The sequence below is a fragment of the Pseudorca crassidens genome, chromosome X (genome assembly GCF_039906515.1).
Source record: "Pseudorca crassidens isolate mPseCra1 chromosome X, mPseCra1.hap1, whole genome shotgun sequence".
Classification (NCBI taxonomy): Eukaryota; Metazoa; Chordata; class Mammalia; order Artiodactyla; family Delphinidae; genus Pseudorca; species Pseudorca crassidens.
The window spans coordinates 86,307,331-86,320,335 of NC_090317.1; the positions used below are offsets into that span (position 1 = coordinate 86,307,331).

General features: G+C 47.8%; 1 protein-coding gene across 1 annotated transcript in view; it reads right to left on the reverse strand.

The window, feature by feature from the left end:
- The window catches only part of GNL3L (G protein nucleolar 3 like), a 26,072-nt gene continuing 13,067 nt past the window's right edge, over positions 1-13,005 (reverse strand). The window contains exons 8-16 of the mRNA XM_067724602.1: positions 12,873-12,976; positions 10,995-11,139; positions 8,873-8,960; positions 8,213-8,387; positions 7,984-8,126; positions 7,539-7,675; positions 5,660-5,787; positions 1,922-2,141; positions 1-307 (exon numbers count right to left, since the gene is read on the reverse strand). Of these exons, the coding sequence (XP_067580703.1) occupies positions 225-307; positions 1,922-2,141; positions 5,660-5,787; positions 7,539-7,675; positions 7,984-8,126; positions 8,213-8,387; positions 8,873-8,960; positions 10,995-11,139; positions 12,873-12,976 (1,223 nt within the window). The 3' untranslated portion in view covers positions 1-224. The remainder of the gene's footprint in view (positions 308-1,921; positions 2,142-5,659; positions 5,788-7,538; positions 7,676-7,983; positions 8,127-8,212; positions 8,388-8,872; positions 8,961-10,994; positions 11,140-12,872; positions 12,977-13,005) is intronic.

Genomic DNA, 13,005 nt, shown 5'->3' on the forward strand with positions numbered 1-13,005 from the left:
TGCTGATAATTTTTTTTTAATTTCTCTTGAAAACAGAGTACAGATTAAATAAGGGTATTGGGTTTGTCAGTTTCAGACACTTGGGACTTTTTTTTCCCAGAGAATGGAGGGAAGGGGGGTTGGGGGAAGGGGCTCTTTTAATTTCAGGGAGAAGCAAACCATTTCATCTGTTATTTCCACTGGAACTGATGCTTGGAGTGGGAGAAGGAGGTGAGATCAGTGGATCAGTCACCAGCACTGTCATCAGCATTGCCAGAGAGGTCAAGGGCGGACATCATGGAATCAGACAGCTTGCTGGCGAGTTTATCTGCAGATGGAGAAAAATGGGCAGTCACTTGGTGGCTGGCTTGCCAACAGGAGGCCTGCAGGAGCTAGCCTACATTTACCTTGGTCTGCACCAAACTCCCAAACTGGCTCCTTAACCGCCCCCTCCCTACCCAACACTAAACAAAACAACTGGTGAGCTAATGGCAGCCACTGCTCAGCCTCACAGGAAGACCCATTTGTCTACCTATGAAATGATCACCCCAAAATAGCTTGTATCTCAGAGTGTCAGAGTACTGAGCTTCAAGTATTTTTCTCTTCCTAGTATCAAAACAGCTGTTTTCTTTTACTGTGTTGAACTTACTAGCACTCTGCCATGACCCTCAAAGCTCTCACGGCAAAGGGGCAGGATGGCAGTAGGGGCTTTGAGCCTGAATGCTCACCTCCATCCTCCAGCCACACCTTATTGTTCCTCAGGATTCCCCTCAGACATCACCTCCTTCTGGAAGCCTTCTCTGATCACCCCTACCCCACCACGACCTCCAGGCTGGGTTAGGTTCCCGCACTGTGCTTTCTATGTCTTCACAGTGATCACTTTGTGTTGCCAATGTCTGTTTTCTCGTCTCCTCCCCACTCCCCAATAAGACCAGCAGTTCAAGAGCAATTCATCTCTGTATTCCCAGGACTCAGCGTGGAATCAGGCCAAGAGCGAATGGTTATGAACATAGTCTAGTTCAAAGAACAGGGCTCATGGGATCAGTCAAATCTAGGTTTGCATTTTGGCCCCATCAAATACCTTGAGTGTGTCACTTAATGTCTCTGGGCCCCAGTTTCCTCACTTAACAAATGAGAATAAGACTTTTGCAATGAGTTAGTGAAAATTAGTATAGCATGAAGACCTAAATGGACCAGCCATACAGCAGACCACCATTGAAATGAAGGGAGAAGTTCTTTTGTGAATTGATGGGGAAATATCTATAATATATATTGAGTGGAAAAATGATGTGGCAAAACTATATGTTCAGGAGACTAGCCTCTGTCTACAAAAAGAGAACAAAGAATATACAGATATTTGCCTGTGTACCTATCTCAGGAATGAGATACAAGAAATTAACTGGTTGCCTCTGGAGGGATGCCTGAAAGACTGCGGGATTGGAAGGAGACATTTTATTGTATATTCTTTTGTACCCTTTGGATTTTGAATATATCGCCTATTGATAAAGTAAACATATATAGCCTGAAAGCTTCTTAACACATAGAAAGCAGGTGATAAATAAATGGTGGGTATTTGATACATAAAACTAGGCCAGTGGTTCTCCAAGTGTGGTTCCCAGAGGAGCAACATCACCACTAACTGGCAACAAGTTAGAAACACAAATTCTCAGCGCCCTGCCACCCACCCACCCAAGGTCCAACTACTCAGTTAGAAACTCTGGGGGTGGGTCCCAGAAACCTGTGTTTTAATAAGCCCTCCAGGCAATTCTAATACAAGCTAAAGTTTGAGAACCACTGTGCTAGCAGGTAAGCCTCCTAACCCCTCCCTGCCCCCTAACCCTGGCCCGGGGCTGGACACGTGGAGATGCTCATTCAGGAGCCCCTAATTAAGGCCTCAGGTAGGTTCTTTTTGGAGCACAGGGGTGTGGTCAAGTGCCCCTACCTGTACGCTTCTGGAGCTTCTTTTTATTCTTCAGGGCAGATGCCAGAGCCTGGCCCTGCTGCAGGGGGTCTGTCTCCATGATCCTCTGTAGCATGGGGCGGTGGTCCACTGGGCAGACATCCACTGAGCTGTTGTTCCTGGGGTGAAGGTCCACATTGCGCTTAGCCCACCCCATCTGATGACGGTTTGGATTGGTGCAATACCCAGTGAGATCTCCGATCTGGGGAAAGAAAGGACAACAGTGAGGTCTGGGCCCCCAGAGTACCTCCAAAGACTTCTGCAGAGGAGGCAAGGACAGGCTTGCATAAGAACAGGAGCCTTGGAGCCACACAGAACTAATAAGCTTCAAGTCTGGCTCCACCACAGACTAGCAGGTGCTTAGTTATCCTTTCAGCCACAATTTGCTCATCTGTCAAATAAGGGTGGACAGTAGGTAGCTTGCATGGCTTTTACAAGAATAAAATGAAAAAGCAGAATTACTTGTCAATGACAATTGGTATTCAATGATTCTTTGTTCAAGTGACCCTTCAAGGTCTTACTCAATTTAACAAATATGTTCTGACACCAATTTTGTGCCTAGCTCTGTATGGGGAAATGTTGGAGAAATGGCTCGGATGCAGTCCCACCTTCAGGAAGCAACCAGGCTAAAGAGGAAAAAACCCAACCACACCTCAAGTTAGAATGTAGTAAGTGCCCACCAAAGAAATGCAGCGTAAGTGACAGAGGCTGAGGGGATGGTGGTGGTCAACATACTTCTGCTAATGGAAGGGTCATTCCTGACTGAACACTGGAAAAGCAGAGAGCATACCTGGGCACCCAAAAGGGTGTCTATTTGGCTGTAACAGAAGGTACATGTGGTCAGTAAAAGGTAATATTGACAGGAAGCTCACTATGTGCCACGTACCTTTCTAAGCATACACATATATGTGTGTGTTATACATATACATACATATGTATATGTATACATGTACTCACACACACCTGTGTATTAACTCATTTAATCCTTGCAACAATGTCTTTGACAAACAAGGCACATAAGGTCACACAGCTAGTAAGCAGTAGAATAAATGAGAACCCAAGCAGTCAGGATTCTGTATGTATGGCTACCTGCTACACTACAGTGGGTAAAAGGCAAGGCTACCACACTGTACAACTATGGGGTTGCGGGGGTGGGAGGGGGCACCATTTACAACATAGCACTCCTAAATGGAGTTGTGCAATTGAGTGGCCCTACTCAGGGCCCTGAACCTGAGCCTAGAATTTGCAGTATGGAGTAGGGAACTACTGCTGGTCCTTGAGGAAAAATGGTATGTTCTGGGGCTTATGGGCTCAGTGAGAAATATCAGGGGATGGCCTTAAACTCACAACTTTAAACTGATTTTCCTGTAAGCACTGGGGGGACTTTCGAAACTATGTGAAGATGGGAATGGCGTGATTCCTACCACTGCCCCAATGCAGGCCTCATCATTTCTTACAGAGCTCAGGCAACAGTTTCCTTCCTGGACTTCTTACCTCCACTCTGGCTCCTTTCTTTCCAACTTGATTTTTACCCCAGCCACTGGAGTGATAGTTCTAATACATAAACTTGACCATGTTGCTTCCCTGCTTAAGAAACCCTTCCAGATATTATATAGCCATCAAAAATGAACGACAGAGGATTTCCCTGGTGGTCCAGTGGTTGAGAATCCGCCTTCCAATGCAGGGGACGTGGGTTCAATCCCTGGTCGGGGAACTGAGATCTCACATGCCACGGAGCAACTAAGCCCACGTGCCACAACTACTTAGCCCCCGCATGCCACAACTAGAGAGAAGCCCTCGTGCTGCAACGAAGAACCCACATACCACAGTGAGGATCCCGTGTGCCACAACTAAGACCCGATGCAGCCAAATAAATAATTTTCTTTTTTAAAAATGAAGGACTGTTCTTTAAGTAATCATGTGGAACAATCTACAAGATGAATTTGTAAGTGAAATAAGCAATGTGCAGAACAATAAAAACAGCATACGACTATTTGAATTGAAATAGATCTGTTGGGACTCCCCTGGTGGCTCAGTGGTTAAGAATCCGCCTGCCAATGCAGGGGGCATGGGTTGGAGCCCTGGTCCGGGAAGATCCCACATGCCACGGAGCAACTAAGCCTGTGTGCCACAACTACTGAGCCTGCGCTCTACAGCCCGCAAGACAAATACTGAAGCCTGCACACTTAGAGCCCATGCTCCACAACAAGAGAAACCACTACAGTGAGAAGCCCATGTACTGCAACGAAGAGTAGTCCTCACTCACCACAACTAGAGAAAGCCCACACACAGCAATGAAGACCCAACACAGACATAAATTAATAAATAAATAAAATTTTTTAAAAAAGCATTGAAATAGATCTGTTATCTGCTTTTATATATATATGTGTGTATAAAGATGGAGTAGCTCTGAAAGGACACTCAGGAGGGGGCAGGGTGTCTGGGAGAGAGAAGCAGGAGAGAGATTTACTTTTACTGTATACCCTTTACCTTTCCTTTTTTTTTTTGGCCACGCCACACAGCTTGTGGGATCTTAGTTCCCCGACCAGAGATTGAACCCAGGCCCTCAGCAGTGAAAGCGTGGAGTCCTAACCACTGGACCGCCAGGGAATATCCTACCTTTTCAATTTTATACCATGTACCTAATCAAAAAAATATCTTAAATAAACAAAATGGGAAAAAAATTTTAAACCCTTTGCCTCCCCTCCCCCACAAAACATAAACAACTTTCAGTGTTTACCTATTACCCATGGTTTAAAGTCAAACTCAAGGCCTTCAATGATCTGACACCAGATTCATCTTTCCCTGCCTCTACCCTCACTCCAGTCACCTCAGACCACTAGTGATTTCTGCAAAATAACACGCTCTCACCCTTTTGGGTCTTGGCACGCGCACTGGCTGAGCCCCTGACCACAGGTTGCTGCCCCCCTTGCCCAGAGAATTCCTCAACCTTCAAGACGTGGCACAAGCATCAAGGCCCCCTGGAATACTTCCCTGACCCACAAGTAGTATAGGTTAGTTAGGGCCCTTAGATCCATGCTTTTCCAACCTCTGCCCCCAACCCCAGCCTGTGTGTCTCCCATCACAGTGTAGATATCCGTGGTTGAAACCACTAAACTGTGACCTCTCGAAGGGCAGCGATGGGGGACTGGCAGACATAGAGGCTGAAAAAGCCTCCAGAGATCATAGCAGAGCATATCTACTTGATCCTGGGGAGCCATGAAAGGGCAGGTGACCTTTGGGACCTGCCATATGGAACAAATGTCCAGGTGGGAGACAACTGGAAGGTTAGGCTAGGGTTACAGGAATGGTAGGAATAGAAAGAGGCCAAGAGCATCTCTTAAGACTTAGGCAGGAGAAGCCACAGACTTGGTGACTGACTGTATATAGGATCCAGGATACTAGTTAGAAGGAAGGAAGAATCAGGGTTGCCCAGGTTTGTAACTTGAAGAAGCGGGTGGATAGACAGGGATCCTGCTCTCTAGGCTAGAGCTGGGCTGGGAAAGCTACTTGAGAGAGCATGCCTCCTCCTCGGACCTGCCATTGCTTGGCAAAGGATGCACCCTGCCTAGCACCCAGGGAGCCCACAAGGTATGAATGAACAACCCGCATCTCCCCAGTATTATAGGCGGACCTTGTGGGAGCCAGGTGGAAGGGACTGACCATTTCCCAGAGCCCGGGGTAGAGGAGAGTGTTCCCATGAAGAAAGAGAACAGGTACCTTATACACCGTGGTTTTATTTTCCATGGCATCTGCTATTTTCACCATAGGAGAATGGAGCCACTTGATCTCCATTTCGAGCGGGTCCATGTCACCCAACAGCTCATCAGGTTCTCCAGTGGCCAAGCCTTTAACACAATAAATACCACTGTCAGGGCCCTGGCTCCTCCCTGCTACTAGCCCCCTGGTCAGGCCTCAGTGGAAAGGATATGTGGACGCTGCCCAGGGTAGTCAGGAGGGAAGTCTCTTTTATTCCTGCTGGGAGGCCACATGACAAAGGATTCAAGATGTGGGTTTTGCAGTAGGGTACTCGCCTGCTGGGAGCTGGTCTTGGAGCCTCAGCTTCCTCATCTGGAAAATGAGAATGCCACAAGCCCTATAACAAAGGGCTGCTGTGAATTACAGCAGAGGGTACCTGAAATGCACTGGCCTGAGACACTGCTCTGTAAATGGCAGCTACTGGGATTCCCTCCCCAGGACCGGGCCTCTCTCCCTCTCTCTCTGGTGCCTTGCCTAGAGCTGGCCTCCAGTGCAAACCACAAATGTGTCCATTGCCCTGGGCCTCTAATCCCTAATCTTCAAGATTCAACACTAGGGCAACTAGGAAATTCTCGCTATTAACCACTCCCTCTTCTCAATTTCCGGGACCTCTATCTTTTGCCAAAGTACATTCTCACTGCCAGAGCCCTGCTTGCCCTCACACACAGCCAGAGTCAAGCATCATCATAAAAATGTGAGCACTAATTCCTCCCAGCTACCCACTTAATAGAAAAGCAAAGTTCAGAAAAAGGGCTGACTTGCCCAAAGCCACATGGGGGTAGGCAAGCCTCTTGTCCTCATTTGTAATCCAAGCACACTAAAAGGCCCAGAGAAGGAAAGCTACTGGCCCTCAAGAGAAACAGGGTAACTAGAAGCCAGGCCAGCCAAGGCTTTCTCCACTACCCCAGAGTGTCCACAGACAGGCCCAGAGATCACCGGGTACCTTCCTTGGGTGGGATAGAGAAGAAAGGAGCCATCAACCAGAGCTGCAGATGGTAGAGTATCTGAAGAGAACAAACTTCCTACAGGAGTTTCTGAAAGTCATACCTCTATACCTCAACAAATAACCATCTTAATAACAGCTAATATTTACCAAGCGTGTACTATATGCCAGGCAGTGTTTTTACATATCAAATAAGTCTTCACAACTATCTTATCAGGTGGGTGCTACTGTCCCCATTTTACAGATGACATCATTGGACATGGAGAGCTTAAGAACTTGTACAGCACCACACAACACTCAAATTTTAATCCAGGCAGTCCATTCTTTTAACCACTTAGATACTGAGTTGGGAGAATCTTCAAAACAAGGCAAGAGAGCTAGTTTGAATGCCACGTCTGCCTGTCAATGACCATGCATCATTTAGCAAATATCACCTTTCTGTGTCTCAGATGCCTCACCTGCCAATGTGGATAAAAGTAAAAATCTAGAAATGGACATGCAATGGCTGTGACAAAACCTGGAGCAAAATGAGAGAAGGGGTTTTTGAGAGGAGTATCTCAGTCCACTCCAGGCCTCAAGAGATGGGGAAAGGAACCTCACACTTCGTAAATACCTCACCATGTTCCAGGTACTTTGCTGATTTTTTTCCTATCTACCAAGAGCCCACAACCAGCTGCCTCCCTACCCCACCCCACCCCCATATTCCCATGACCCAGATTACAATTCTCCACCTTGTGGGAAAAGACATTAAGGTTAAAGCTAGTTAAACAGTTTTCCCCAAGTCAGAGTAGAGCCAGAGCAGGGGGAGGTCAAATGTAGGACCTGTTGTCAGGTCTGTGTGGCTCTACTAGGGCAGGACCAGGTGCCAGGCAGGCCAACCTACTCGCCCTTACTTACATTCCATGGTGTCCTCATTGGCCTGCTCAGTATCCTCAATGTCGAAGACCTCAGTCATCTCCTTAACGATCTCAGCACTGAGATGGGCAGGCAGAGTGTGGGTGGAGGGTGGGAGTGTATAGAAGCTGATCTTCCCGCTGAATTGGGAGGTGGGAAGAAATTGGTGATCTCATTAAGACAACAAATGACCAATCAAAGAGAGAATGAGTTCTCAGGTCAGAAACAGTGAGGGTCAACTAGAAAACCCAGACAGTTGCTTCTGAACAAGAGGTTGAGCTGCTGGATAATCACTGGGCATAAGTTGCCAAGCAGGATGTGACCTGGTGCCTTGGACTTCCCTACCCAAGAAGTTAGGCTGCCCCGCCGCTGCAGTGAACACAGATGATCCCCTTCGTGGAGCCTGACTCCCAGCAGGCTTCACCCTTACACCTAGCCCCCTCCTCACCTCACCCAGTCAGCCAGGACAGCTTTGGCTGCCTGCTCCTGACTGTATATGCCCCCCTTCTTCTTCTTCCCCAAGCGGTGGGCCACTGCAGTCAGAAAGTGCTCAGTGGTCTGGAACCCAGAGACACCGTAATAGCTGGAAATCTGGTGAAGAGAGGAAGAAGAGAAATCATGAGGAAGAACGAAGGGCCCTTGGAGCAGGGTAGGGCATAAGCAAGAGGCCCGCGTACCTCCTCCAGGTTGCAGCGCTGAAGAATGGTCTCCACTGGGGTCACAGGATCCGCCAGCTTCTGCACATGAATGCAGTTGCACAGGATGGTGCCCACCTCCGAGTTGGGTCCTGGGACAATGCCCGGGGCATCCAGCAGCCTGATGAATTTGTCCAGGTAGACCTCCTGCATGAACCTGGGGTGGGAGAGGGGAGATATGAGGACACAGGACGGTGATAAGCCCAGATGTGCCTGGCATCCTCTAGGCTCCAAGCACCCAGTTGAGAGAAGGGGTGGGACAGATGGCACACAGGTGAAGGCGGAGAGATATGGGGTCTGATTCCAGTCTAGCCTCCACCACCGGGGACTGAGCTGCAGGACCACAGGCAAGCTTCTGACTCTCTGAGCCTGTTGCTTCACCGAGGAAGTGGAGCTGCTTATTCAGAGCCCAATCTTGCATGGTGTCGGGAGGCTTCAAGGAGCTAAGTGGGGGAAACACCCAGCTGGGTGCCTGACCCACAGCCAGGGTGTGCCAGGTAAATGAGGGCTATTAGTGAGACTCCCATGCCCAGGGAAGAATCAAAGGCTGGTCCAAGATAAGGGACAGGGGCTGAAGGCGTGGGAGTTGGGGGAATGGTAGGGTGAAGGATCTGTGAAGTGGGGGAGCAGGCAGGTGCTTACTTGGTGACCCCAGGAACGGCTCCCACACTGCATGCACGGCTGCGCTTCAGGCTATTGATCAGGCTGCTCTTCCCAACATTGGGAAGGCCTACAAAGGAGCAGCAGATGGCTCAGGGCAGGAAGGGTCCTCAAGAATATCTGGGACAGCCTGTGTGTGGGAGGCCCAGGCAGGGGCAGTGTGACCAGGCCATGGGGGAGCCAAAAACAGAGCCTGGCCTCCTGCCTTCCCATCCAAGGCCCTGACCAACCCCCTCCATGGTCTTTCTACCCCTCTCCTCCATATGTGAGCAACCTGGCTAGACGTGTCCCTCTTTCTAGATGTGGCACTCACCTCCTACCTACAAACAGCCTGGGAAAGACGCTCAAAGCAAGGCCTCTGTGACAAAATCCAGTGGAGGGTGGACACTGGGAAATGTTGTAAGACAGAATCATCCATCCTGATATATAATTCACCTGGCAGGGGGTGGGGGGAGCTCATCTCCAGATGTCAGTCTCTGAGCAGCTTTCTGCCCGTGGTGCGTGTTTTTTTGTTTGGGCATCTGTGAGCACCTCTCAGCCTATGGATGTCCTTGTCTATTTCTTCCTCACTGGGTCTCTCATTCCCACCATTCTCTTTCTCTGTGTGCTAGAACTTACACATGTACTGCTCCCTCACAGATGTGCCTGTGTATATATCCCTCATGTATAGAAGTCTCTGTATATCTTCTGTCTCTTGGTTGTTCTCATTCTAAATACCACTGCTTTTCCCATTTCTGTCTTTCTCACTCCATCTTTTTCTCTATCACATCTTTCTTTGTCTGTGTATCTCTGTGTATCTAAGCACCTCTTTCTCTGCCGGTTTGTCTCACTGTATCTCATTCTGGCCATTGTCCTTTCTCTCTAATTCTCCCCACCCCACCAATTCTACCTCTTTGTAATTCCCTCTATGTCAGCTCCTCTCAGCTCTTTCTGTACATGTTCCTTCTCTCCATGGGCTTGTCTCTCTACATGTATGTCCTTCCGTACGTGTTCCACTGTGTCTCTTTTTCTCTGTGCCTCCCTAATGCCCTCTGTATCTCTATTTCTCTATATATACATATATATCCGTCTCATCATAGACGTGTATCTGGTCTCTGTGACTCTGGGGCGTGACTATGTCTGAGGGTCGAGTGTATCCGGGCACGTGTCTCTCCGTGGCTCTATTTCATTGGGGAGGGGAAGCGGAGTTGGGTGAGTGTATGGGAAGAGCTTGGTCTGCATGTATTTTGCCTCTGGGTCTGTACATGTCTCCATACATGTGGATGTGTACATGTGTTTGTGGATCTGTATGTGTGCATAGGTCTGGGGGTGCATTCCTCTGTGTCTGCATCTTTGTTCCTGCCTCTATGTGTATCTCCCTCTGAATCTCTCTCTATCCCTGTGTTTGACTCACTCATTCTTTCCTTGGGTATACATGTCTGCCTCTCTACTTACATGGGAGGGTCTCTAGCCCTCTTATGTTTCTCTGCAAGTCTCTGCGCACACTTCTTTGTGATCATATCTCCCTCTCTCTGCATGCCTCTGTCATTCACATCTGTCTTCCCTTTCCACTCCCCACCAATCCCACCATTTGGCTTCTCAAATCTTCTGTGTCTACTCAGGTATGCAAATCTATACCTTTTTCTCAGTGTCCACCTTCACTTCCTCTCCCTGCGGGTCTATCTCTGCCTCTCTCAATTTCCCTGTTCCCTTCCCACCAGCCTTCCCTCAGTACCCTGGGTTCCAGGTTTGAGCCTCAGCTCTGCCTTGTCTCACCCAGGGCTGAGCCCTACAAGTCCCTTTCCCTCCTCTGAGCCCCAGTGTTCTTATCTATGAAAGGGAGGTGTTCACCCCTCCCTCCCACAGCTCTGGTAGAATGAGATGAGGCCAACTCCAAGCCCGGCCCCGCACTTTTGGTCCATGGTTCTAACACTCAAACCATGGTGGTGATCCTGAGTATGCCTTCCCACGTCCACCTATCCAAATTACAAATCACAAGACCCTTCCTGAACAGTTCCTCTCCTCCCCCCACAAAAGTAACATGAAGTTCCCAGAATCCTTTGCCCCAATGAAGCCCCTGCACAAGGAAGAAGCCTGGGTCCCATGACCTCCCCCAAGGCCTTACCCACAACGCCCACACGGATATGGGTGCGCACTTCACCCAGGCGGCAATAGTTCCCCAGAACCCTCATGAGATTTTCAGCTCCAAAGCAGGCTTTGCTTTTCAGCAGTGACTCAGAGGCTTGATCCACTGGCACACTGCAGCGATTCTGGAAAATGAGGGGTATTATAGAAGAGGCATCAGGTGGGAGATGTGGTCTCAGCTCAGATTTCCAACTTTCAGGGCCGCCTCCCTGTGATCACTGAAACCCCCAGCCTGAAGCAGAGGGCTTCTCACATAGGCCCTGAATACCTGCCATTTCCCTGCTTCCACAAGGCCTATTTTTCCACTGTCTTTGTACCTCCAGTCTTCTCTGTCCCTGCCTGTCTCTTGCCTCCCTCAGCAGGGGCAGGATAGCATCCTTGCCTCTAGGCAGGCCAGGTTTGAGTTCAGCTCTGCCTCTCACAGGCGTGTGCCTGGCAAATTCTGATTTCATTCTCTGGGCCTCAGTGAACCTCGCCTACACAGTGGGGACGTTTGCCTCCCTGTCTGTGGAGAGAAGAGATGGTGCCTGGCCCACATAAAGTCTACCTTCCCTTGATTCCTCACACAGGTCAAGGTCATTTCGGCCTCCATCTCCTTACTCCTGATGCTACCTCCTCTGCCTACAATGCCCTTTCGGCTCTTCTTCTGTCCTTACTTACCTACCACAGTACTTCAAAATAGGAATTGACTTAAATATCTATTAATAAGAAACAGATTAAGGAGCTATATCCTTGAAGTGGAACACAAATGAAAGAAAACTGTTAAAAAAGGATGCTTATCACATTTTTGCCATGAAAAAGGCCAAAAAATTATAAAGGAGATATCATGTTTCTCCCAGATGAATAAAGATTTAAATGTTTAATGATATCAAATGTTGGCAAGGGTGTAGGGAAATAAGCCCTCTCACACATTCATCTATCCCATTAGTGGGAAGATAAATTGGTACAGCCACTGAGGGGTGGGGGTGGAGGAGGTGGGGTGCTGGGGAGCAATTTGTCAGTGACTAGGAAAATGTAAAATGCAAAAAGCCTATGACCCAGCCACTCTACCTCTCAGTGCCCAACCTACACAAACACTTGCCCACTAGCCAAGACGTGTAAGAGTACATGTTGTAGTACTGGTTATAATGATAAAAAAAAATTGGAAACTAATTTTATTTAGCATCAAAAAGGTAGAACTCTATAGAAAGATCTTCAAGGAAAAAAAAAACAAAATGCAGGATGACATATATGATACTCGTTAACACTATTTTCTCTTTATAAACACATCCACATATAATATAAAGCACAGAAAAACATCTGGAAGGATACACACCAAACTAACAATGGTGGTTACTTCTGGATATGGATAAAAGAGTTTGGAATTAGAGGTACCAGCGTAAGGATATTCAAGCTTCCATCTATACAGTTGACCCTTAAACAACACGGGTTTGAACAGCACAGGTCCATTTATACGCAAATTTTTTCACTAGTAAATACTATAGTACTACATGATTCGCAGTTGGTTGAATCTGCAGATACAGAACTGCAGATATGAAGGGCCAACTATAAGTTATACACAGATTTTCCATTGTGCAGAAGGTGGATGTCCCTAACCCCTGTTTAGTTCAAGGGTCAACTGTAATTGTTTTTATTTTTTCTACTTTATTTTTTTAAATAAATAAGTTTTATACCTGGTACAAAATTGAAAAAACAAATGTCCCCCAGGACCCAGTTTCTCTCCATCAAAGCAACAAATGTTTCTGTATACTTTAATATCTTACATTGAAAACACATTTCTATGTTAATGATATAATTAGAAAACAGTGTAGCCCCAGGCTACCCTGAAAGAGGCTAGATGTCCCTGGCCCCAGCTTACCAGGTTTTTGACCTGATGCTGGGTGCTAGCCTTGAAAGCCACAATTGGCAGCTCATTCCGAAGGTATTCCAGCCACTTCTCCACAACCTCCTTGGGGACCAGGTCTGGGGAAAATAGGAACAGAGAGGACTGG